Source organism: Salmo salar, chromosome ssa12, assembly GCF_905237065.1.
Source record: "Salmo salar chromosome ssa12, Ssal_v3.1, whole genome shotgun sequence".
NCBI classification, from domain to species: domain Eukaryota; kingdom Metazoa; phylum Chordata; class Actinopteri; order Salmoniformes; family Salmonidae; genus Salmo; species Salmo salar.
In genome coordinates, this window is record NC_059453.1 from 8271460 (window position 1) to 8298597 (window position 27138).

Below are 27138 nucleotides of genomic sequence, written 5' to 3' on the forward strand. Positions count from 1 at the left end.
CGCTGATACGACGCTCACGAACATTTCCTGCAGCATCTCATAATCCAGACCAAACTCACTCGGAAAGTGGATACATTTTTTCGGTTTGCTCTACGAGACCTCACCATTTCCTCAAGTTCATTTTCAGTCAAACATTTAGCTACAGGAAATCAGTTCCAGGTAACCTATTACTAATTTCTAACACTTTTTCTTTTAAATTCTGCTTGTAGCACGGTCTGTAAACCAACATATTCAATGATGAAACGGCAGTGGTTGCCGCGGCCTGGCTTTGTTGTTATCCCAGCTAGCTAGCCGTTAGCCAGTTAGCCAGCTACACATCTCCCGTTCACCCGTAGCGTAGCTAGCTAGCTAGCTAACATGCTAACGATTGAAGTGTGACTTTTATTTCATAGTTAGCCAGTTGTCGACTCATCGTGAGTAAAATGACTGTAGCGGGGAATTGGCTAACCGGCTGCTCATTGTTTAGCCACAATTAGCCAAACCAAATATTTTTTATAACTAACCTATCTAGGTAGCTCGCTAGCAAAATTAGGACTAACCGTTGCTAAACTACCCGGCTACCGGTTTATGCAAACAGCTAATCCCCTGAACAAACCTATAGTGTCGTTGCGCAAAATGGTACACAGCATCATCTGGCTATGAGTGTAAATTCAACCCTCAGCTACCATTTCTGCCAAGCCGACCACGCATACAATTATGCATACGTTCGATTTATGCACCACACAGAACGCACTCCAACGCAAAGCAAACGCATTGTTCCGTTAAATTAATTAATGTACTTCTTTCTGGTGCAACAAATTGCAATGATGCTGGTGGCGTGATCAAGGCGTAACCATTTTTCCATAACGTTTTCAAAGCAAATTAAGAAGGAATGTCTACATAAGAATCAAAATTTGGGTTTCCATCAAAATAATAAGGCCAAAGATTTGTTATAACTAAACCAATATAAACCACAGCCTGTCGTTTCAAATGGGAACAGATTATAATGGACAGAATAAACACGAACTAGCGAGATCCTATTGGCCCGTTCTAGCATACATCTGCATATTTCCGTTAGGGAACGCCTACTCTGTGAAATACGCCTTGTGCAGTAAATCAATCAGACTTTCACTCCTACATTTAAAAAATAATAAAAATTTTTTGGCAAGGCTAAAGTCTACAAAACTTAGTCAACTCTGTTCATAACAGATTCTAGTTTTGGGAACAGAACTGTATTGAGAGAAAATGTTTAACGATAGAGACAATTTGCAGAATGTAGGTCAAAATCCATCTTGTTCCATCTTCTCCCACTGCCCGCCAGTGGGCTTGAGTTGAACCACCAAGCAGATGCTTCATATTTATACATGCAGTGAAATATCTGTCTCATTGTTCTTTCTGTGATACAGCTGTGACGTAGGCAAGAATAACGAAGTATTTCCAGGTCATGGATCTTCTTCTATGGTATAATGGGATTCTCAACAATTAGATGTGCATTCCGCCACCACCTGTGGGGTGGATAATAAGGATTCGGGTATTATTATATAATAGTTTGCAAAAAAGAAATTTGCTAAACCAAATCAACCTACTTTCCTGTAAAAATATAATAATAATAATAATACTAAAGAAGGAAAAAAGGTCCCTAAACTTCTAAACAGGTTCAGAAGACTCCTGTGAGGACGGGACATTTCCTAGCGACAATAGTCCTAGCAGTGCTTCTGCCGTGAAGTCTTGGAGACCCGAAAACTTATCTGCTGCAGATATAATGATATCCAGCTTCTTGGACTTCTTAGACACTTGTGCTGTACAATTAATCACTGTGGCTATAAATGCCCACAATCCACCTTCTTTACAATGAGTGTATCCAGATAACTCGATTTGACTTGAAACACTAGCAACTGGTTGCAATGCATCCACCACCATATCTTCAACACTGTTGCCCCTTCGACTCTCTTCATCACCTCCACATAGGAGATCCACTGTACAGCCCTGATCCTTGACACCTCGACCTCCCTAACAGGACACTCAAGGAAGTATGATCCCCACCACAGTTGCAACATTTTTCATTCACAGATTCTTTAATACCATACTTCTTCCATCTGCAAACATTAGACCATATCCTTTACAATTCCCACACTATAATGGTTTGGACATAAATGCTCTCACCGCATACCTCACATATCCAAGCTTCACATATTCAGGTAGAGTCTCATCAAACAACAATAATATCGACAGGCTTTTCTCCTTCCTTCCATTCACCATACGGGTCAGGTGACGTGCACTGACCACTCCTGGGACTCGTCATCTATATCCAACGAGACTCCAGCTATAACTCCTTTGGCAGGCGCCTTACTCCGAAGATCAATACAGGTTACTTCTGACGTAGGCACCTTTCCCACTGCTTTCTTCACAGTCCTTGGTATTAAAAATGGATTTCCCAAATGAACCTTCTTGTCCAAAAAATGCAGTCCAATAAGAAGTGCGTTATTGGACCGGTCCTTGTCTTCTACTACAACTTTTGCTCGTTTTGTTCCATTCTTTGATTTCACTCTTTTCCATTCATTGTCACACACTTCACTTGCCACACTTTCAGATTCAAGCACAGTCGCCATTTCCGTCAACTCGCTTCTTTGACCGGTTGTCATCATGGATCTTTTGGAATCCTTCAGAATAAGAGTCCCGTCATGGTTACCAAACATTATGGATAAACTGACAAGATACGTCTCTCCGCCCTAATAATGGGAGCGATTGTCCATAAAACGTCTGTCTAGCGCTCTGAATTGGTGGCCTCATCTCATTATTGTAATCCGTTTTTGAATATTTGATGAGGGTTGTTGACATCAACCGCCTGTATTCAATGGAGAGATATGCTATGCTACTAGCCTCATGCCATGAATATGCATAGCCATCTCGAGACAACTCCAATAGTGTTTTTATTTATTTATTTATTTTAATCTTAAAGTAGTGTGTCACGAATGTCACATGTCCTAGTTATCAGTACAGTCATAACGACTTAAACATTTATTTGATCAAATACATCTAGTGTAGCAATTAAGTCATTGCTTTTTTTGCTGACCAAATTCGACTCACTCTCATTGACCTCCATACAAAACTCCCTGCTTGGTGGGCAAAACAACGAGAACGCCACCTGCTGGAGGGAGACAGATTTGCAGCCGAGTTGGGCCTCTCTCTTCCTCTCTGGGTATACTTTGTAAATTAATAATTAGTGCTGAATTATCGATACATTTTATACTTGTTATCATATATAAAATATTTAATTATTCTTTGTAAGATATTATGTGATTTATTAAAAAAAAAAAAAAGTTCAATGCTAAATGTCCAATAGTGTTGTTTGTGTGTGTACTCTTATCTTCTGTACATTGTGCTGCAGTAAAAGGTCCATTCTACTCAGAAACACTTCTAGTTTCCAAGTCCACAGAGTTTACACCCCAAGGAGCATCGCTGCTCATTTTGCAGCCCTTAGAGTGGTCAATCAGCTTTAATCCACTTGTTTGTCATATTGGACATAAATATTGCACCGTACGTAATCGATTGTGTGTCTATAAAACCAGGGTCCAGTCTACTCACTAGAGTCTATAGCATACAAAACAGATGAGTTTGAACAAAACTCTTCTCATTGTAACAGATGAATTTGAACAAAAAGTTTGTGTCCAATATGAAAAATCTATTGGATTTAGGCTGATTGGCTACTCTTTAAGGGATGCAAAATGAGCAGCGACACTCCTGGATGTAAACTCTGTGACGATAAGAAGTAGCCACCGTAGCAGATAGCCTGGCTAATGCAAATACAGCTATTCAGGAAATTCATGAGCTGGAATATATCGCTAGTTCTGACTATGGAAGCAGATTATTAACAAATTTTAGCTGAAGATCATTAGTTTAATTATGGTGAAGAAAATGTTCCGCAGCTTGAGGGTAGAAGCTGTTCCAGAGCCTTTTGGTGCCAAACTTGGTATTCCGGTACCGCTGGCCATGCGGTAGCAGAGATGACTTGGGTAGCTGGAGTCTTTGATAATTTTTAGGGCCTTCCTCTGACACCGCCTGGTATTAAGGTCCTGGATGGCAGGGAGCTCGGCCCCAGTGATATACTGGGCCGTACACACTACCCTTTGTAGTGCCTTGCAGTCGGATGCCAAGCAGTTGCCATACCAAGTGGTGATGCAGCCAGTCAAGATGCTCTCAGTGGTGCAGCTGTAGAACGTTTTGAGGATCTGAGGGCCCCATGCCAAATCTTTTCAGCCTCCTGAGGGGGAAGAGGCATGGTCGTGCCCTCGTCACGACTGTGTTGGTGTGTTTGGACCATGATAGTTCCTTAGTGATGTGAACACAGAGGAACTTGAAGCTCTCGATCCCTCCCCTACAGACCCGTCAATGTGAATGGGGGCGTGCTCGGCCCTTCGTTTCCTGTAGTCAGTCCACTGTCAGCGCCTTTGCCTTGCTGACGTTGAGGGAGAGGTTGTTGTCCTGGCACCACTCTGTGTGTTGTCGGCAAACTTAATGGTGACTCACCTAGCTGTTTGGGGCCATAAGAAAACAAGAAAATGCTCATCCAGAGACGGCACACCTAGTGGCCGGTGATCAGTTTTACCAAAGTTCTACCAGCATGTCACCTGTGCAAAACTCTAAATCACCTTTACTACACACACAGAGAGAGACATACAAAGCTCTGCCTCGCTCTCTTCGTTTGGCAAATCATCCTCCTGATTCCTGCTTACAAGCAAAAACTCAAACAGGAAGTACCAGTGACTCGCTCAATACAGAAGTGGTCCGATGAAGCGGATGATAAGCTACATGACTGTTTTGCTAGCACAGGCTGGAATATGTTCCGGGAATCATCTGATGGCATTGAGGAGTTTACCACATCAGTTACCGGCTTCATTAATAAGTGCATCGACGATGTTGTCCCCACAGTGACTGTACGTACATATCCCAACCAGAAGCCATGGATTACAGGCAACATCTGCACTGAGCTAAAGGCTAGAGCTGCCGCTTTCAAGGAGCGGGACACTAATCTGTACGCTTATAAGAAACCCTGCTATTCCCTCCGACGAACCATAAAACAGGCAAAGCGTTAATACAGGATCAAGTTTGAATCCTACTACACTGGATCTGTCCCTTGTTGGATGTGGCAGCGCTTGCAAACTATCACAGATTACAAAGCAAAACCCAGCCACGAGCTGCCCAGTGACACAAGCGTACCAGAAGAGCTAAATGCCTTCTATGCTCACTTTGAGGCAAGCAACACTGAACCATGCATGAAAGCATCAGCTTTTCCGAATAACTGTGTGATCACGCTCTCCATAGCTGATGTGAGTAAGACCTTTTAAATAAGTTAACATTCACAAGGCCACAGGGCCAGACGGATTACTAGGACGCATGCGCTGACCAGCTGGCAAGTGTCTTCACTGACATTTTCTCCCTGACCCAGTCTGTAGTACCTACATGTTTCGAGCAGACCACCATAGTCCTTGTGCCCAAGAATGCCAAGGTAACCTGCCTAAATGACTGCCACCACGTAGGACTCCCATCTCTAGGCTGGTCATGGCTCACATCAACACCATCACCCCAGACACTCTGGTCTCACTCCAATTCACATACCGCCTCAACAGTTCCACAAATGACCAATCGCTATTGCACTCCACACTGCCCTTTCCCACCTGGACAAAAGGAACATGTGAGAATTCTGTTCGTTGACTACAGCTCAGTGTTCAACACCATAGTGCCCTCCAAGCTCATCGCTAAACTAAGGGCCCTGGGATTAAACACCTCCCTCTGCAACTGGATCCAGGACTTCCTGACGGGCCTCCCATTTATCTGACAATCTAAGGTTGATTATCTACAAGGTTATCGTTGAATGACTGTTTTAATATTTCACCAGCTTATGTTATTGGTTACTGAGTGTGAAATACTTTGTTACACCTTGCTGAATTTTGAATGTGGTTTTGGGAAAGCTAACTTTTTTTTATTATTGAGTGTTTTAATGCTGATGGTTTGATAAAACAGTCCACTGCTTTTTAATTATTTTGAGTGTTACCAGTGGGAAGCTATATCACAGTGAGTGATTGTATACATTGACTATTAAAGACACCATACTGTTGCTCTTGTTTTGTTGTGTTGACAATCAAGACTCTCAACACTATACCACTGCTCCTAGTGGATGAACATTGTTCATCATTCTAACATTCTTACACTTCATATGAACGGATGGAATTAAACCAAACAATTCTAAACTACTTTTAGCAATTAAGACTGAAAATGATACAAAAACACATTGACTTGAAGAACGGTGCATATACAAAGTTTGGTAACAGAATGACGGTTTGTGCTGTTTGTGGAAATTGTTAGAAGTAGGCCTTGTGCATAGAGTTGTATGGTTTGTTTAACCTTGTAGAATGTTCAGTGGAAATAGTCCTTGTGCTTCCATGGAGTTGTATGGTTTGTTTAACTTTGCATTCATTGGTTTTTCATACATTTTTAAAGTGACAACTCTGTGTCTCAGCATCACTCTGTTACCTTGGAATTGCCCCTAATCTATTCAACTTGAATAGCCAGGCGATTTTGTGGTAAGAAAATGCTTGTGTTGCTTATAGGCGAATGTTTGAATTGGCTACTGAGGATGGGGTGGTAATTTCAATCACTGAGTGTATCAGATATTAGTAATGAATTTGAACTGAATATGCTTGTACTCAAAAGCCAGTGGTTTTCTCTACTTATAGCCTAATCTGACTGGCTGTTGCCGTCAGTCCTATATTTATTATATGGAAAAAGGGTTCCTGCTGGACGGGATGTGTGGTTAGCTAGCACGATCAGGTTTGTGAAAATCACCCTGAACTCTTTCGGTCTCCTCTTTTTTAGATCTACCTCTAGCCTACCATGTCTGAACCAGGATGTGGTGTTCCAGCCCAGAGAATCTTACAGCGGGGTCCAGAGTTGCTGTCAGTGAAGCTGGGTGACTGCAATCAAACAGTGGAACTCAATGTGATTGTCAAAGACGAGGAGGAGGAGAGAGAAATTAATGAGGGGGAGGAGGAAGCGCGAGAGGAGGACAGGGACTCTGTTGACTCAGGTAAATTCAGGCTAACATCCTCTTTGGTTCAGAGGTAAACAACCCAAAATAACCATTGATTTTCTGGTTCATTAAGAAATGTAAACATGTGTTTTTGGATGTTGAATAAAATGTTAATTCTGAATATTTAGGCAAGTTAGCTGGCTAACTAATTGATTCTGCTTTGTAGTATACCCCTCAGACTTCTGTATGTATAAGAGGTAATGCGAGTGCCCCAAAAAAATGGCTACCGACCATTGCCGATATCATAACCGCCATCGATAAAAGACAGTACTGTGCAGCCGTCTTCATCGACCTGACCAAGGCTTTCGACTCTGTCAATCACCGTATTCTTATCGGCACACTCAATAGCCTTGGTTTCTCAAATGACTGCCTCGCCTGGTTCACCAACTACTTCGCAGACAGAGTTCAGTGTGTCAAATCGGAGGGCCTGTTGTCCGGACCTCTGGCAGTCTCTATGGGGGTACCACAGGGTTCAATTCTTGGGCCGACTCTCTTTTCTCTGTATATATCAACGATGTCGCTCTTGCTGCGGGTGATTCCCTCATCCACCTCTACGCAAAGGACACCATTCTGTGTACATCTGGCCCTTCTTTGGACACTGTGTTAACTAACCTCCAGACGAGCTTCAATGCCATACAACTCTCCTTCCGTGGCCTCCAACTGCTCTTAAACGCTAGTAAAACCAAATGCATGCTTTTCAACCGTTCGCTGCCCGCACCCGCCCGCCCAACTAGCATCACTCCTCTGGACGGTTCTGACCTAGAATATGTGGACAACTACAAATACCTAGGTGTCTTGTTAGACTGTAAACTCTCCTTCCAGACTCATATCAAACATCTCCAATTCAAAATCAAATCTAGAATCGGCTTTCTATTTCGCAACAAAGCCTCCTTCACTCACGCCGCCAAACATACCCTAGTAAAACTGACTATCCTACCGATCCTCGACTTCGGCGATGTCATCTACAAAATAGCTTCCAATACTCTACTCAGCAAACTGGATGCAGTCTATCACAGTGCCATCCGTTTTGTTACCAAAGCCCCTTATACCACCCACCACTGCGACCTGTATGCTCTAGTCGGCTGGCCCTCGCTACATATTCGTCACCAGACCCACTGGCTCCAGGTCATCTATAAATCAATGCTAGGTAAAGCTCCACCTTACCTCAGTTCACTGGTCACGATAACAACTCCCACCCGTAGCACGCGCTCCAGCAGGTATCTCACTGGTCATCCCCAAAGCCAGCACCTACTTTGGCCGCCTTTCCTTCCAGTTTTCTGCTACCAGTTACTGGAACTAAATGCAAAAATCGCTGAAGCTGGAGACTTACATTTCCCTCACTAACTTAAACATCAGCTATCTGAGCAGCTAACCGATCGCTGCAGCTGTATATAGACCATCTGTAAATAGCCCACCCAATCTACCTACCTCATCCCCATATTGTTTTTATTTACTTTTCTGCTCTTTTGCACACCAGTATCACTACTTGCACATCATCATCTGCTCATCTATCACTCCAGTGTTAATCTGCTAAATTGTAATTACTTAGCTACTATGGCCTATTTATTGCCTTACCTCCTCACGCCATTTGCACGCACTGTATATAGATTTTCTTTTTTTCCTATTGTGTTATTGACTGTACGCTTGTTTATTCCATGTGTAACTCTGTGTTGTTGTTTGTGTTGCAGTGCTTTGCTTTATCTTGGCCAGGTCGCAGTTGTAAATGAGAACTTGTTCTCAACTAGCTTACCTGGTTAAATAAAGGTGAAATAAAAAATTGCGCAATGCATTGTAATTTGACAATGGCATTATCTATGTGCAATGCAACAAGCCCCTTGCAAAGTATTTCTTTCAATACTCTGTTAATGCTACATTGTTAAACTTAAAGCCTTTGTTCCTCTGTCTGTTTCTTAACCTATATCTGTTCATATTCTTACAGGAGAGATCCCCAACCCAGACTCAGTCAACGAGCCCACTTCCACAGAATCAATACTACCACCTGGTTGTGGGAGTTACCCCTGTCCTCAATGTGAGAAGAGTTTCAGTTCCTCAACTAACCTGAAGAATCATCAAAGAGTACACACTGGAGAGAAACCTTTTGACTGCTCAACATGTGGGAAGAGTTTCAGTGAGAAAGTAAACCTTAAGAGACATGAGAGAGTACATAGTGGAGAGAAGCCGTACCACTGCACCCAATGTGGGAAGAGCTTCAATCATTCTGGAAGCCTTAAGGAACATGAGAGAATACATACAGGGGAGAAGCCTTACCACTGCTCTCTGTGTGGAAAGAATTTTCGTGTCGCAGGAGGCCTAAAGAATCATCAGAGATCACACAGTGGAGAGAAGCCTTATCACTGCACTCAGTGTGGGGAGGGATTCACTCAGCTAAGAAGTCTTAAAAGTCATGAGAGAATACCCATTGGAGGGAAGCCTGCCTGTACTTTCAATGTAATTGTCCAAGAGGAGGAGGGTGAGAGGGACATCAATGTGGAGGAAAAGAGAGAAGTTGAGGGAGAGGAGGACAAAAGTGGTGTAGTAGACAGTGCATGTCAGAGCAAAAACCAAGCCATGAGGTCGAAGGAATTGTCCGTAGAGCTCCGAGACAGGATTGTGTCGAGGCACAGATCTGGGGAAGGGTACCAAAAAATTTCTGCAGCATTGAAGGTCCCCAAGAACACAGTGGCCTCCATCATTCTTAAATGGAAGAAGTTTGGAACCACCAAGACCCTTCCTAGAGCTGGCCGCCCAGCAAAACTGAGCAATCGGGGAGAAGGGCCTTGGTCAGGGAGGTGACAAGAACGTTATGGTAACCGTATTACCGCCACACTGGGGGTCATGATGGCAGTCAAATTCCACGTGACCGTTTAGTCACAGTAATTAGGCTTCTCCAAGCTCTGATGCAGCTGATGGTTATTAGTAGCCTACCAAACTTGCTTAACTGCCTGGTACTCAGCATTTTAATCTCTAAACACTCTGGGATCAATGCAAATGTAATCCAAAAGCTAATCAAACACTTCATGATAATGGTCCATTCTAAATCAAAACTAATTTCACACACACATTATTTTGTAAATGTAAAGACAACATTAAATCAAGAATAGTCTGATAGGTGACTATTAGCTTGTGAATGATATACTGCACGAGCTGGGCATCATCCACAAGTGGTAAAACATCATCCACAAGTGACAGTAAGGCAAGAAACAGCGTATGCCTTTTTGTTTGTGACTTTTTCAAATCATAGTCGCACACCTCCATGAAGCCCAGCCCACAGGCCTATATGTTTTGATAAGGTTTGTATCACAACTAAAGTAGCCAAATAACTTCTTATAATTAAGCACATTAATCCGCTTTATAACTGGTGGAGAGCCTAACTGGCATACATAGGCTGCCCGTGAGTTTCAAGTTTGGGGAAGATAATTTTCACCAGTAAAAATGCACCTTTTATAATAAAGCATTACATGCATAATGGAATTTGCTGTCGCTTTCAAGAAGTGTTTTCCCGCTAATTGATTTCATTTTTGTAACATTGGCTCTTATAGCCTACTGCCGTTTGCGCATTCCTACGCTCATAATGTGGTGAAATAGCCTAATAGTTTAACATTTTTAAGCTAAATGTTCTGAGCTGTTGCACCAGCCTCAAGTGGTTGTATTAATTTGGGATCGATCGCATCCCACAACTGTCCCAGAGTATGTTTGGAATATTTATTTATTGCACAGAAGGACAAATTGACCAAAAGAATAGGCCTACTCATCTTGTTGGTTGACGTAAAATAGGCTAAATGTGGACCGTTATAAGTTCTTCAATATGCGCCTCGGAATTCGAAAAAGAGGGGCTTGCGCAATTCCATCCCCCGATGTATCGGTCTTCACTTGTAGCCTAGTTCTCAGCTGAAGTTATTGTGAGAAGGACCAGATCACGTGACGGGCGTTGGCTAATAAGAATTAAGATATCTGAGAGAGCCATGTGAGAGAGGTGCTTCGGCGCACGGCAGCTGGGAGAAGGGAATTATATATATATATATTCAGCCCAAGGGCACCATGATGCATTACGGCCACACAAGGGGGGACATCGCCAGGAAATTCGAGGCTTGATGAGAATATTATCAAGTGCTTGTCAACATTTTTAATGAGAGACTGATGAAGTGTGTGCAGCTGGCGACTATTTTCAAATCGTCATTAGAGTCCCACCATGCAGGCTTAGAATGTATTAAAAATCAGAACATGTATCCCAACATTTGTATCACAACTAAAGTTGCATAAGTAACTCTACATGAAGCATATAGGAGGACAGGGTTCTTTGTTAACCGCTCAACACAGAGTAGCCGCATGTGCGCACTTCCTTTTAAATTGTTTGTAGAAAATATCCTTTCTATTTTATTAAGCTGTGTTCAATTCTATTCGTCAAACTATAAAATTATTTTAAAAATAATGCCACGGAATTCTAAGCAAATCTTGTCTGCTAAATGAACTAGTGTAGCCCGCAGCCATATCAGGACCTGACATAAGGACAACTTTTACAGAGTATGGTATTCTGTTCTTCTGAAATAGACTACATTTTATTCATTTAGACCTGTCTAAAAGAAATAATGGATTTATTGTGATGTAGGCTACGTTAAATGGATGTATTAGACTTTTTAAAATGTAGATGTTCCAAAGGTCTACATCAGTGGCTTGTAGGCTGTGTGTGGAAGCCAGGAGATGCTAAATGTGTTTATGTTAATTACTGGTCAATTACCATATGACCGGCAGTTATTTGCTTGACAATCACCGGCTGACAAAATTTCATGACCACCACAGCCCTAACTCTGACAGAGCTCCAGAGTTCCTCTGTGGAGATGGGAGAACCTTCCAGAAGGACAACCATCTCTGCAGCATTCAGGCCTTTATGGTAGAATGGCCAGACGCAAGGCACTCCTCAGTAAAACGCACATGACAGCCCTCTTGGAGTTTGCCAAAAGGCACCTAAAGGACACTCAGACCATGAGAAACAAGATTCTCTAGTCTGATGAAAGGAAACCAGGCACCGCTCATCACCTGGCCAATACCATTCCTATGGTGAAGCATGGTGGCAGCATGACGCTGTGGGTATGTTTTTCAGTGGGAGGGACAGGGAGACTAGTCAGGATCGAGGGAAGATGAATGGAGGAACATATAGAGAGAGCCTTGATGAAAACCTGCTGCAGAGCGCTCCGGACCTCAAACTGGGGTGAAGGTTCACCTTCCAACAAAACAACAACCCTAAGCACACAAACAAGAGAACGCAGGAGTGGCTTCGGGACAAGTCTCTGAATGTCCTTGAGTGGCCCAGCCAAAAGTCCGGACATGAACCCGATCGAACATCTCTGGAGAGACCTAAAAATAGCTGTACAGCGACACTCCCCATCCAACCTGACAGAGCTTGAGAGGATCTGCTGAGACGAATGGGAGAAACTCCGTAAATACAGGTGTGTCAAGCTTGTAGCATCATACCCAAGAAGATTTGAGGCTGTAATCGCTGCCAAAGGTGCTTCAACAAAGTACTGAGTAAAGGGTCTGAATACTTTGTAAATGTGATATTTCAGTTTTTATTTGTAATAAATTAGCAAAAATGTCAACTTTTTGTTTTGTCATTATGGATTATAGTATTGTGTGTAGATTGATGAGGGGGGAAAACAATTTAATCCATTTTAGAATAAGGCTGTAATGTAACAAAATGTTTAAAAAGTGAAGTTGTCTGAATACTTTCCAAATGCACTGTATGTAGACAGGTGTGTGCCTTTCCAAATCATGTCCAATCAATCAAGTTGTAAAAACATCTCAAGGATGATCAATGGAAACAGGAGGCACCTGAGCTCAATTTCAAGTCTCATAGGAAAGGGTCTGAAAACGTATGTAAATAAGGTATTTCCATTTTTTTATTTTATCCATTTGCAAAGGTTTCTAAAAACCTGTTTTCTTTTGTCATTAAGGTGTATTATTGTGTCTAAATTGCTAGGAATTGTTTTATTTATCCATTTTAGAACAAGGCTGTTTCGTAACAATGCAGTTTATCATAGCGCACTGCTCTTTATTACGGCAGACAGTTTCAGTACTCATCACTGCATTCTCTACCAGCAAGTTGGTTAGCCCTCTGTCACGTAGGTAAATAAATTGCTATGTTTTCATTTATAAAGCCCTTTTACAAGAAGTCTCACAGTACCTAACCTGTTTACCACACCCGGTCTCCGGGATGGTTCACTCTGGAAACGCCTTTGGTCTCTACTGAGTTAGGTACATCAGCTTTTTGTTCCACAAATAAGGTGCAAGAAAACTCTTCAAAATGTTGTTAAATTTGATGTTTTGATGCCGCTATGGGCAATTCAGAAAGCTGATTTGAGGACCTTATAACTGATGAATGTTTATTTCTGCTTGCATTTTGTATTTATACTGGGGGGGGGGGCACATTTGGGCAGTCTTGATACATTTTGAACAGAAATGCAATGGTTCATTGGATCGGTCTAAACCTTTGCACCTACACTGTTGCCATCTAGTGTCCAAAATCTAAATTGTGCCTGGGCTGGAATAATATATTATGGCCTTTCTCTTGCATTTCAAAGATGGTACAAAATAAAATGTTTATTATCTTATACCAGATCTAATTTGTTATTTTCTCCTACATTCATTTCACATTTCCACAAACTTCAAAGTGTTTCCTTTCAAATGGTATCAAGAATATGCATATCTTTGCTTCAGGCCCTGAGCTACAGGTAGTTAGATTTGGGTATGTCATTTTAGGCAAACATTTTCAAAAAGGGTCCGATCCTTAAGAGACTTTCTTTAATATCATCCAGCTACTGAAGCTACTTCCTTAACATGAACAGGCAGTACTACTGTAGCTGCTTCCTTAACATTAACAGGCAGTACTACTGTAGCTGCTTCCTTAACATTAACAGGCAGTACTACTGTAGCTGCTTCCTTAACATTAACAGACAGTACTACTGTAGTTACTTCCTTAACATTAACAGGTAGTACTAGTAGTTCAACAAATGAAATAGAAACCAAAAGTAAACTTCCTGACTCCTCCTTCAGTCTGAATTTAGAACATTCCTGTTCGCGGACTTGGGCCACTGACCCTTAACCTGGATGTTCTTTTCTGCGTTGTGTACTATTCTAATAATTTGAAGTTTGATGGAATAACCATTTTAACTCTCCTACATACAGATCCTTGCGACATGGGGCCGTGCATTATCATGCTGAAACATGAGGTGATGGCCGACGGATGAATGGCTCAGCAATGGGCCTTGGGATCTCGTCACTGTATCTCTGAGCATTCAAATTGCCATCTATAAAATGCAATTTTGTTCATTGTCTGTAGCTTATGCCTGCCCGTACCATAACCCCAATGCTAACATGGGGCACTCTGTTCACAACGTTGACATCAGCAAACCGCTCATCCACATGACACCATACACGTGGTCTGCGGTTGTGAGTCTGTTTGGACCAGGCTGTTTGGACATACTGCCAAATTCTCTAAAATGACATTGGTGGCTTATGGTATAGAAATGAGCATTCGTTTCTCTGGCAACAGCTCTGGTGGACATTCCTGCAGTCATGCCAAATGCACGCTACCTCAAAACAGTGGCCTTTTATTGTCCACAGCACAAGGTTCACCTCTGTAATGATCATGCTGTTTAATCTGATTCTTGATATTCCACACCTGTCAGGTAGATGGATTATCTTGGCAAAAGAGAAATGCTCACTAACAGGGATGTAAACAAATTTGTGCACACATTTTGAGAGAAATAAGCTTTTAGTGCTTATGGAACATTTCTGTGATCTTTTATTTCAGCTCATGAATCATGGGACCAACACTTTACACGTTGCGTTTATATTTTTGTTCACCGTATTAGCGTAAAAATAAATATAGACTATGCAGAGCCATTGGTCCATTCGGATCTATCGGCTGTAGTTCCATAGACCCGAGATCCGATGACAATCAAACAGGACCCACCCTGAACCGAGGGACAAGTTAGAATTTCAGACCAGAACGGCCCGGGTCTCGGGTATATTGGGTCCACCCGGACCTGGAAGACCTCTAATTGACATCCAAAGTTAACGATATGAGTGTATTGTTATGTCATGATCTGCTTGTAAACGGTGTCAAATGTTGTCAACTATCCTTCAACTGAATTATAAATACAAACAGTTCCAACTGTCTGTGGCTCCTCCTCTTCATTGAAAGTGTATTATGTTGGTAGATTGTATTTATCGATGACAAGTCAGTATAGTAACATGGTGATAATAAATTAAGGATAACAGATGCTATACACTGTTGGAATAATATAACATCACACTGCTGATAGAAATATAATGTAATGATAGCTGTCTTGTTTTGGTTTTGGTTGTTTTGGGGCGACAGGTAGGCTAGTGGTTAGAGCGTTGGGCAAGTAACCGAAAGGTTGCTGGTTCGAATCCCTGAGTTGAAAAGGTACAAATCTGTCGTTCTGCCCCTGAACAAGGCAGTTAACCCACTGTTCCCCGGTATGCCGTCATTGTAAATAAGAAGTTGTTCTTAATTGACTTTCCTAGTTAAATAAAGGTAAAAACAAATATATATATATATATTTGTTTGGCCTGACTTCTGTCTGTCAAAGAGGCTAGCAAAACATGCACAAACGTTACGCTGATACGACGCTCACGAACATTTCCTGCAGCGTCTCATAATCCAGACCAAACTCACTCGGAAAGTGGATACGTTTTTGCCGCTTGCTCTACTAGACCTCAACATTTCCTCAAGTTCTTTTCAGCCAAACAATTAGCTACAAGAAATCAGTTCCAGGTAACCTGTTGCTAATTTCTAACATTTTTAAATTCTGCTTGTAGCACGGTCTGTAAACCAACATATTCAATGATGAAACGGCAGTGGTTGCCGCGGCCTGGCTTTGTTGTTATCCCAGCTAACTAGTCGTTAGCCAGTTACACATCTCCCGTTCGACCCGTGAGTGTAGTTACCTAGCTAACATGCTAACTTTATTTCGGGGTCACGATTGAAGTGACTTTTATTTCATAGTTAGCCAGCTGTCGACTCATCGTGAGTAAAATGACTGTATTGAGGAATTAGCTAACCGGCTGCTCATTGTTTAGCCACAGATAGCTAAACCAAATATGTTTTATAACTAACCTATCTCGGTAACGTTAGCTAGCTAGCAAAATTTGCAGGACTAACCGTTGCTAAACTTCCCGGCTACCGGTTTATGCAAACAGCTAATCCCTTGAACAAACCTATAGTGTCATTGCGCAAAATGGTACACAGCATCATCTGGCTATGAGTGTAAATTCAACCTTCAGCTACCATTTCTGCCAAGCCGTCCACGTATTCACTTATGCATACGTTCGATAAATTCGACGCAGTGATGGAAAAAAATACCCAATTGTCATACTTGAGTAAAAGTAAAGATATCTTAATAGAAAATCACTCAAGTAAAAGTCACCCAGTAGAATACTACTTGAGTAAACGTCTAAAAGTATTTGGTTTTAAATATACTTAAGTATCAAATCCACCAGATTAGGTAGGAGGGATGACCAGGGATGTTCTCTTGATAAGTGTGTGAATTGGACCATTTTCCTGGCCTGCTAAGCATTTAAAATGTAATCAGTACTTTTGGGTGTCAGGGAAACTGTATGGAGTAAATAGTACATACTTTTCTTTAGAAATTAAGTAAAAGTTGTCGAAAATATAAATATTGTAACGACCCTGGGTTTATAAGCGGACTTCGGGCTAGAAGGTCGAGGGTTCGAGTCCTACTCCCAGCCTATTTCATTACAATATAAATATTGTGATGATCAATGCATGTCGTCATAAGAAGCAAAATTCGTGTTTCCATCAAAATAATGCAGCTGTGAAGCAGGGAAAAGTAAGTATTTCGGGGTTACAGATCTTCTTCTTCTATGGTATAATGGCGTTCTCAACAATTGGATGTGCGTTCTGCCACCACCTGTGGGGTGGATAATAAGGATCCTAAAAATAAATAATGTGGGTATTTTTTATTTATTTTTTCATACAAACTATCAAAAAAGAAATTAACTAAACAAAATCAACCTGCTTTTCTAATTCTAATCAGGTCCCTAAACAGGCTCAGAAGACTCCTGTGAGGACGGGACATTTCCTAGCGACAATAGTCCTTGCAGTGCTTCTGCCGTGAAGTCTCGGAGGCCAGAAAACATATCTGCTGCAGATATAATGATATCCAGCTTCTTGGACTTGTAAGACACTTGTGCTGTACAATTAATCACTGTGGCTATAAATGCCACAGAATCCACTTTCTTTACAATGAGTGTATCCAGATAACTCAATTGACTTAAAACACTAGCAGTTGGTTGCAATGCCTCCCCTGCCATATCTTCAACACTGTTGCCTCTTCCCCCTTCGGCTCTCTTCACTGCCTCCACATAGGAGATCTGCTGCACAGTATGATGCTGCCACCACCATGCTTCACCATAGGGATGGTGCCTGGTCTCCTCCAGATGTGACGCTTGGCATTCAGGTCAAAGAGTTCAATCTTGGTTTCATCAGACCAGAGAATCTTGTTTCTCATGGTCTGAGAGTCCTTTTTGCAAACTCCAAGTGGGCTGTCATATGCCTTTTACTGAGGAGTGGCTTCCGTCTGGCCACTCTACCATAAAGGCTTGATTGATGGAGTGCTGCAGAGATGGTTGTCCTTCTGGAAGGTTCTCCCATCTCCACAGAGGAACTCTGGAGCTCTGTCAGAGTGACCATCGGATTACTGGTCACCTCCCTGACCAGAGCCCTTCTTCCCCGATTGCTCAAATTGGTCGAGCGGCCAGCTCTAGGAAGAGTCTTAGTGGTTCCAAACTTCTTTCATTTAAGAATGATGGAGGCCACTGTGTTCTTGGGAACCTTCAATGCTGCAGAAATGTTTTGGTACTCTTCCCTAGTTCTGTGCCTCGACACAATCCTGTCTCGGAACCCTACGGACAATTCCTTCGACCTCATGGCTTGTTTTTTTGCTCTGTCATGCACTGTCAACTGTGGGACCTCATATAGAGAGGTGTGTGCCTTTCCAAATCATGTCCAGTCAAGTTGTAGAAACATTACAAGGATGATCAATGGAAACAAGATGCACCTGAGCTCAATTTTGAGTCTCATAGCAAAGGGTCTTATGTAAATACATTTTATTTTTTTATTTTTTTTAATTTGCAAAATACATTTGACCTGTTTTCACTTTGTAATTATGGGGTGTTGTGTGTAGATTGATGAGGGGGAAAAAATGTATTTAATCCATTTTAGAATGTGTAACGTTCTAGGGGTCTGAATATTTTCTGAATGCACTGTATACCAAACATTATGGAATCCTTCAGAATAGGAGTCCCGTCGTGTATACCAAACATTATGGATATACTGAGAGAATACATGTCTCTCCGCCCTAATTATGGGAGTGGTTGTCCACAAAGCTGCACGGTGGGCTGTCTAGCTCCCGCCTATCCTTTCTTTGAATTGGTGGATACATCTCATTATTGTAATCCTTTTTAAAAGTATTCGATGAGGGTTGTTGACGTCAACCGCCTGTTTTCAATGGAGAGAGATGCTATGTCACTTTAATAATGCCACTTTAATAATATTTACATATCTTGCATTACTCATCTCATATGTATATAGTGTATTTTATACCATCTATTGCATCTTACCTATGCCTCTCTGTCATCGCTCATCCGTATATTTATATGTATATATTCCATCTCTTTATTTAGATTTGTCTGTATTAGGTAGTTGTTGTGGAATTGTTAGATTACTTGTTAGATATTGCTGCACTGTCGGAACTAGAAACACAAGCATTTTGCTATGCTCGCAATAACATCTGCTTACCATGTGTATGTGACCAATAACATTTGATTTGATTTATGCTACTAGCCTCATGCCATGAATATGCATAGCCATCTCGAGACAACTACAATATAGTGTCCTACTTATATCAGTACACTCGTAACGACTTAAACATTACGAAAACTCTATTCTATCAAATAAACCTTGTGTAGCAAATAAGCCATTGCTTTTTTTGTTGACCAAATTCGACTCGCTCTCATTGACCTCCATACAAAACTCCTTGCTTGGTGGGCAAAACAACGAGAAAACGCCACCTGCTGGAGATTTGCAGCCAAGTTAGGCCTCTCTTCCTCTCTGTGTATACTTTGTAAATGAATAATTAGTGCGAAAATGTGCAGAATTATCTATATATTTTATACTTGTTATCATTATTCAAAAGGCACTCGCACATCTGAGCCATCTTTTTTTGCAGGTGCCTGGTAACAGTTGAATAAAATGAGAAAAAAGAAGAAACCTGCACACTGCTCTTGATAGTATCACTGCTCTTTAATAAGCTTTACGTACGGGCCTCGAGGCCTTCATCGGAGTTTACGTACGGGCCTCGAGGCCTTCATCGGAGTTTACGTACGGGCCTCGAGGCCTTCGTCGGAGTTTACGTACGGGCCTCGAGGCCTTCGTCGGAGTTTACGTACGGGCCTCGAGGCCTTCATCGGAATTTACGTACGGGCCTCGAGGCCTTCGTCGGAGCTTTACGTACGGGCCTCGAGGCCTTCATCGGAGTTTACGTACGGGCCTCGAGGCCTTCATCGGAGTTTACGTACGGGCCTCGAGGCCTTCGTTGGAGCTTTACGTACGGGCCTCGAGGCCTTCATCGGAGTTTACGTACGGGCCTCGAGGCCTTCGTCGCAGCTTTACGTACGGGCCTCGAGGCCTTCGTCAGAGCTTTTGTGAGTTTAAAAAAAGATATGCGCCCTCATGTAAACATAGCCCCACCCACATCCATTCCACGCATCAAATGGGGAGTCGAGGGAAAACAAATAAGTGCTACCAAATATAACAATACACAAAACATATTAAACACGTCTGTGAAACCACAATGAGGACATTTGTCCTACCAAGCAAGTTTTCAAAAAAATCATTGGGTACAGCGCAAGGAAAAACATCAGCGTAATCTGAAATAGGGGCGTAATTCATGTTCACTTTTACAGCATAACATACGTAGACGTTTCATCATTAAGACCTTTAGGAAATAATGTCTGGAGGGTGAAAATCCCAAAACACTCTCTTTTACTCAGAGTATTATTAATATCACCTCCCCTGTCTGATATCTAGACTTTCTCTATGCCACGAAATCTAAAGTTTAGAAATGTCATGTTTTAGGTCATTAAAATGTACTGCGACTGGATAATCCCTGTCGTTTCTTCTGATTTTAACTTTTATGTTCACCGATTCTGTTTTTGAGAGAACGAGAGGTTTTACCTACATCACACAGTCCACATGGACATTTAATCATGTAGATAGCATGGGTGGTGGAGCATGTAATAATGTCATTTATTTGGAACCGTTTTCCTGTATGTGGGTGGCAGAAATATTCACACTTCATCATATTGTTGCACTGTGCTCAACCTATGCATTTATAGCTCCCATGTGGAAGAGCCTGGCTGATTTTTATTTTGTGGCTGGCAGTTAGCATGGACCAATTTATCGCGTAAATTGCGACCTCTCCTCGATACAATACGTGGTGAATTCTTAAATTCAGCTGGCAAAGCTGGGTCCATTGATAAAACATTCCAGTGTTTCTTGACAGCATCTCCCACTTTTTACAAGTTCAAAGTGTATGTGGTGGTGAACATTACAGAGGGTTCTTTAGCTTTAGTGGGTCTTTTTTTGTAGCAGTTCATCTCGTGTTTTCTCCAATGCCATATTAAGAGCTTCATCCACAAATTTGTGGGGAGTAGCCTCTTCTTAGAAACCTATTGCCCATCCTCCGCTCCTTTTTCTAGATAGTCCTCTGTGGAGTGGCATATATGGCGCAGTCTGAAAAACGGGCTTCTTAGAAGTCCTCTTTTTAATGTCTCAGGGTGGAAGCTGTCCCCCTGTAATAGTATTTCTCTCCGTTTCTTTGTTGTAAGTTGTAAACAGAGTTCCATTTGATTTCTCAATCCACATATCGAGGTAATGAACACGTTTAGTGTCCCATTCAATAGTGAATTTGAGATTGGGGTCAATGTCATTGAGTAATGCCATAAAATCTGACAGCTCTTCTCCCCCCATATGCAAAGGAATTCGTCAATATATCGATACCACTTCAGGACTTTATTCAAAAATTGATTTTTGATTTTCATTGTTCACAAAACGTTCTTCAAAATGACCCACATAAAGGTTAGCATAGCTCTGAGTGAATGTGGAGCCCATCAATGTTCCATTCCTTTGGAGGTATCATCAAACCTGAAATAGTTATTTGTCAAAACATATTCAGGCAGCTCTAGAATAAAGTTTGTTGGTGGGTATTCGTTAGTATCTCAGTCTCTCAAATAGTGAGCTAGGGCTGCCATCCCCGCCTGTATGGGGAATGCTAGTATGTAGACTCTCTAAGTAAAGTATTTCTATAAGATATTATTTGTTTATTATTTCAAGCCTAAATGGTCAACAATGTTGTTTGTGTGTGTACTCTTATCTTCTGTATGTTGTGCTGCAGTAAAAGGTCCATTCTACACAGGAACACTTCTAGTTTCCAAGTCCACTGAGTTTACACCCCCAGGAGCGTCGCTGCTCATTTTGCGGCCCTTAAAGAGTGGCCAATCAGCTTAAATCCACTTGTTTGTCGTATTGGACATAAATATTGCACCGTACATAATCGATTGTGTGTCTATAAAACCAGGGTCCAGTCTACTCACTATAGTCTAGAGCAGGGGTGGGCAAACTGTTTGGCTCAAGGGACACATCGGGATTTTGAAATTCAACGGAGGGTCACATTTTTTGGGGGACCAATTGTTTGTTAAAATCAATTTGCGTGGAACTCCCGAGTGGCGCAGCAGTCTAAGGCCCTGCATCGCAGTGCTTGAGGCGTCACTACAGACACGGGTTCGATCCCAGGCTGTGCCACAGCTGGTCATGACTGGGAGACCGATGAAGCGGCGCACAATTGGCACAGAGTCGTCCGGGTTAGGAGAGGGTTTGGAAGGCCGAGATTTCTAGCGACTCCTGTGGCGGGCTGGGCGTATGCACGCTGCCACGGTAGCCAGGTGTACGGTGTTTCCTCCGGCACATTGGTGCGGCTGACTTCCGGGTCAAGCGGGCATTGTGTCAAGAAGCAGTGCGGCTTGGCTGGGTCGTGTTTCGGAGGACGCACGGCTCTCGACCTTTGCCTCTCCCGAGTTCATACGGGATTTGCAACAATGGGACAAGACTGTAACTACCAATTGAGATACCACAAAATTGGAGAGAAAAAGAAAACACTTTATTTATTTTTTATTTTTTTTAGGAAGTTGTGTAGTTTAACTTTGCATATTGGTTTTTCATACATTTGTGTCTCAGCATCACTCTGTTACCTTAGAATTAGGGACAATTCCAACGCAAGAAAGTGCTTGTGTTGCCTGTTTGAATAGGTTACTGAAGATGGGGTGGTAATTAGATATTAGTGATATGAATATCAAATTAATATGCTTGTACTCAACAGCCAGAGATTTTTTAAAGTTTTTTTTATCTTATAGCCTAATCTGACTGGCTGATGCCCTCAATCTTATTTTTTTTTTAGGGAAAAAGGGTTCCTGCTGGACGGAATGTGTGGTTAGCTAGCTTAGATACATTTTTGTTGTCTTTTCTGGAGCGATGTCACAATCTAGGATTGTGAAAATCACCCTGAACTCTTTCGGTCTCCTCTTTTAGATCCACCTCCAGCCTACCATGTCTGAACCGGGTTCTGGTTGTGGTGTTCCAGCCCAGAGAAGCTCACAGCGGGGTCCAGAGATGCTGTCAGTGATGCTGGGGGACTGCAGTCAAACAGTGGAATTCAATGTGATTGTCAAAGAGGAGGGCGAGGAGAGAGAAATCAATGAGGGGGAGGAGGAAGAGAGAGAGGAGGACAGGGACTCTGTTGACTCAGGTAAATTCAGGCTAACAACCTCTTTGCTTCAGAGGTAACAACCCAAAATAACAATTGATTTTCTGGTTCATTAAGAAATGTAAACTTACATATGTTTTTGGGTGTTGAATAAAATGTTAATTCAGAATATTTAGGCAAGTTAGCTGGCTAACTCATTGATTCTGCTTTGTAGTATAAGAGGGAAAGCAAGAGGGAAGGCAAGTGCCTAACATCCTCTTTGGTTCAGAGAGGTAAACAACCCAAAATAACCATTGATTTTTCTGGTTCATTAAGAAATGTTAACTTAGATTGGTTTTTGAGTCAATTAGACCATGCCAATTTCATGCTTATCTTTAAAAAAATACATCTGAATATTTAGGCAAGTTAGCTGGTTAACTCATTGATTCTGCTTTTTGTATTATACCCCTCAGGCCTCTGTATGTGTAAGAGGGAAGGCAAGTGCCAAAACAAAAATGCCTACAGACCGATGTGCAATGAATGCATTGTAATTTGACAATTGTATTATATATGTGTGATGCAACAAGCCCTTTGCAAAGTATTTCTTTCAATACTCTGTTAATCCTAATGACTGTTGAATCCTGCATTGTTAAGCTTAAAGCCTTTCTCTGTCTCTTTCTTACCCTATCTCTGTTCATATTCTAACAGGAGAGAGCCCCAACCCAGACCCAGACAACGAGCCCAGTTCTACAGCATCAAGACTACCTGGGCGTGGGAGTTACCCATGCCCTCAATGTGAGAAGAGTTTCAGTTCCTCAACTAACCTAAAGAATCATCAAAGAGTACACACTGGAGAGAAACCTTTTGACTGCTCAACATGTGGGAAGCGTTTCAGTGAGAAAGTAAACCTTAAGAGACATGAGAGAGTACATAGTGGAGAGAAGCCTTACCACTGCACCACATGTGGGAAGAGCTTCAATCATTCAGGAAGCCTTAAGCAACATCAGCGAATACATACAGGGGAGAAACCTTACCACTGCTCTCTTTGTGGGAAGAGTTTCAGTCGGGCAGGAGACCTGAAGACCCATCAGAGATCCCACAGTGAAGAGAAGCCTTACCACTGCTCTCTTTGCGGGAAGAGTTTCAATCAGCCAGGAAACCTAAAAAGTCATCAGCGAATACACATTGGAGAGAAGCCTGCCTGTGCTTTAAATTTGATTGTCAAAGAGGAGGAGGATGAGAAAGAAATCGATGAGAAGGAAAAGAGAGAAGTTGAGGAAGAGGAGGAAAATAGTGGTGTAACTGACCTATGTACATCAAGACTTCCTGGTCGTGGGAGTTACCCCTGTCCTCAATGTGGAAAGAGTTTCAGTTCTTCAGGTAATCTAAAGAATCATCAAAGAGTACACACTGGAGAGAAACCTTTCCACTGTGCCACATGTGGGAAGAGTTTCAGTGAAAAAGTCAACCTCACAAGACATGAGAGGGTACATAGTGGAGAGAAGCCTTACCACTGCACCCAATGTGGGAAGCGCTTCAATCATTCTGGAAGCCTTAAGGAACATCAAAGAGTACATACAGGAGAGAAGCCTTACCACTGCTCTCTTTGTTGGAAGAGTTTCAGTCAGCCAGGAAACCTTAAGAAACACCAGAGAATACATACAGGGGAGAAGCCTTACCACTGCTCTCTGTGCGGAAAGAATTTTCGTTTTGCAGGAGACCTAAAGAATCATCAGAGATCACACAGTGGAGAGAAGCCTTACCAATGCTCTCTGTGTGGGAAGGGATTCACTCAGCTAAGAATTCTTAAAAGTCATCAGAGGGTACATATTTTAGAGACGCCTGCCTGTGCGTTCAATGTATTTGTTCAGGAGGAGGAGAGTGAGAGGGAAATCAATGTGGAGGAAAAGAGAGATGTTGAGGAAGAGGAGGACAATAGTGGTGTAGTTGACTCGGATATATCAAGACTACTTGGTCGTGGTCGTTACCCCTGCCCTCAATGTGAGAAAAGTTTCCGTTCCTCAAGTAATCTAAAAAATCATCAAAGAGTACACACTGGAGAGAAACCTTTCCACTGCTCCCAATGTGGGCGGGGTTTCAGTGAGAAAGTAAACCTTAAGAGACATGAAAGAGTACATAGTGGAGAGAAGCCTTACCACTGCACCACATGTGGGAAGAGTTTCAATCATTCAGGAAGCCTTAAAGAACATCAGAGAATTCATACAGGCGAGAAACCTTACCACTGCTCACTGTGCGGAAATAATTTCCGTTTTGCAGGAGACCTAAAGAATCATCAGAGATCACACAGTGGAGAGAAGCCTTACCACTGCACTCAGTGTGGAGAGAGATTCACTCAGCTAAGAAGTCTAAAAAGGCATGAGAGAATATCCATTGGAGCGAAGCCTGCCTGTGCTTTCAATGTGATTGTCCAAGAGGAGGAGGAGGAGGGAGGAGAAAGAGAAGTTGAGGGAGAGGAGAGTAAAGTGAAATAAAGGTGAAGTGAGGATACATAAGCAGCTCTGTAGATATGGAAATGTACACCTATCCTTGCAATGGCATCTTCTGTGACAACATTTTTTAAATTTATTTTATTTCACCTTTATTTAACCAGGTAGGCAAATTGAGAACAAGTTCTCATTTACAATTGCGACCTGGCCAAGATAAAGCAAAGCAGTTCGACAACATACAACAACACAGAGTTACACATGGAGTAAAACATATATACAGTCAATAATACAGTAGAAAAATAAGTCTATGTACAATGTGAGCAAATTAGGTGAGATAAGGGAGGTAAAGGCAAAAAAGTCCATGGTGGCAAAGTAAATACAATATAGCAAGTAAAACATGGTCATGGGCGGTACTATTTAGGGCTATTTTCATCTTCTTTTACTTCTATGAGTGTATTGGAAGTTCACAAATTAACTCAACTTGAATACCATCACCACCACCACCTAATGTCCTGGAGAGTGTATTTATTAAACCTTTGTTTTGACAGGGAGTCGATGCTGAGACCAAGGTCTCTTTTACAGATGAGCCCTGTATTGCACCATAGTACACATTAAACTACCAATTTATATACACATTAATATACAATAAACACATTACACTACACATTCATATGCACAATAAACACTTTAAACTACACATTCGTATGCACATTAAAATACATGTAATTATACACAACAATACACGAAAACCAAAACACAGTCGTAAAAAACAAACACATTCAGTAACAAGATCCCCTAACAACCATCTGAAATGCCCTAAAGGCATTAATTCCTCCATTGTAGATCATTCCACACACAAGGCGCAAGGAAACCAAAGGCTGATCTACTTAAATCTCTAAACACCAAAGGAGTCTCTAAAGTTAATAAATTGGACCCTTTTTTCCCCAATTCTCACCTAAAATGACATACCCAAATCTAGCTGCCTGTAGCTCAGGACCTGAAGCAAGGATATGCATATTCTTGATACTCCCAGGAATGTCAGACATGATGGATCATTAGCTTATACACAAACTTTCACACATCTAGATGGCCGGGCAGGGTGGGTGTGGAGAACAGAGACAGCAGGGGTTCAAACTGTAGAACCCAGTTCCTATATTTAAATATAACAATAACAGTTTAATTTATCAAATAAAACTATGTTACATTTTATCTCTGGCCGTGGTAAGTTTTTTGTTGTTATGCATTCTCCTCAAACAATAGCATGGTATTTTTTCACTGTAATAGCTACTGTAAATTGAACAGTGCAATAAGATTAACAAGAATTTAAGCTTTCTGCCCGTATAAGACATGTCTATGTCCTGGAAAGTTTGCCATTACTTACAATAGTCATGCTAATCAAATTAGCGCACGTTAGCTCAACCGTCCCAGTATAGGGACACCAATCCCGTAGAGGTTTTTAACCAACCCTGTGAACGGGTTTGAGGCAGCTGCTCTTTTATAAATAGTATCACCATAATTGAGAACAGGTAGAAAGGTTGACTGCCGAATCTGCTTCCTTCTGACTGGAGAGAGACAAGATCTGTTTCTGTAAAAAAAAAAGATACATTCATTCATACATAAACATCGGACGGTGAGAACAGAGGATTTTTACCACCAGCCGATGTGATGACATCACAGAAGCTCTCGCCATTCAAACTTCCTGCCAGTTCATTGTGAATGCTTTAACCTATTTTATATCCAACAAGGTTCTTCTTTCCTGATTTTATATACATTTTTTTATTGC

At 41.8% G+C, this 27138-nt stretch overlaps 2 protein-coding genes across 2 annotated transcripts; both read left to right on the forward strand.

The window, feature by feature from the left end:
* On the forward strand, window positions 1–21677 carry LOC123725607 (zinc finger protein with KRAB and SCAN domains 7-like). Its single transcript, XM_045692046.1, has 4 exons — window positions 1–159; window positions 6853–7063; window positions 9006–9728; window positions 21565–21677. Exons 2-4 carry the CDS (start codon window positions 6871–6873, stop codon window positions 21675–21677), a joined length of 1029 nt encoding a protein of 342 aa, XP_045548002.1. The 5' UTR covers window positions 1–159; window positions 6853–6870.
* LOC106564034 (zinc finger protein 345) lies at window positions 15669–26086 on the forward strand. The gene is made up of 3 exons (XM_045690608.1): window positions 15669–15863; window positions 22755–22971; window positions 23617–26086. Exons 2-3 carry the CDS (start codon window positions 22773–22775, stop codon window positions 25398–25400), a joined length of 1983 nt encoding a protein of 660 aa, XP_045546564.1. The 5' UTR covers window positions 15669–15863; window positions 22755–22772; the 3' UTR covers window positions 25401–26086.
* Window positions 26087–27138: the final 1052 nt, after the last annotated feature.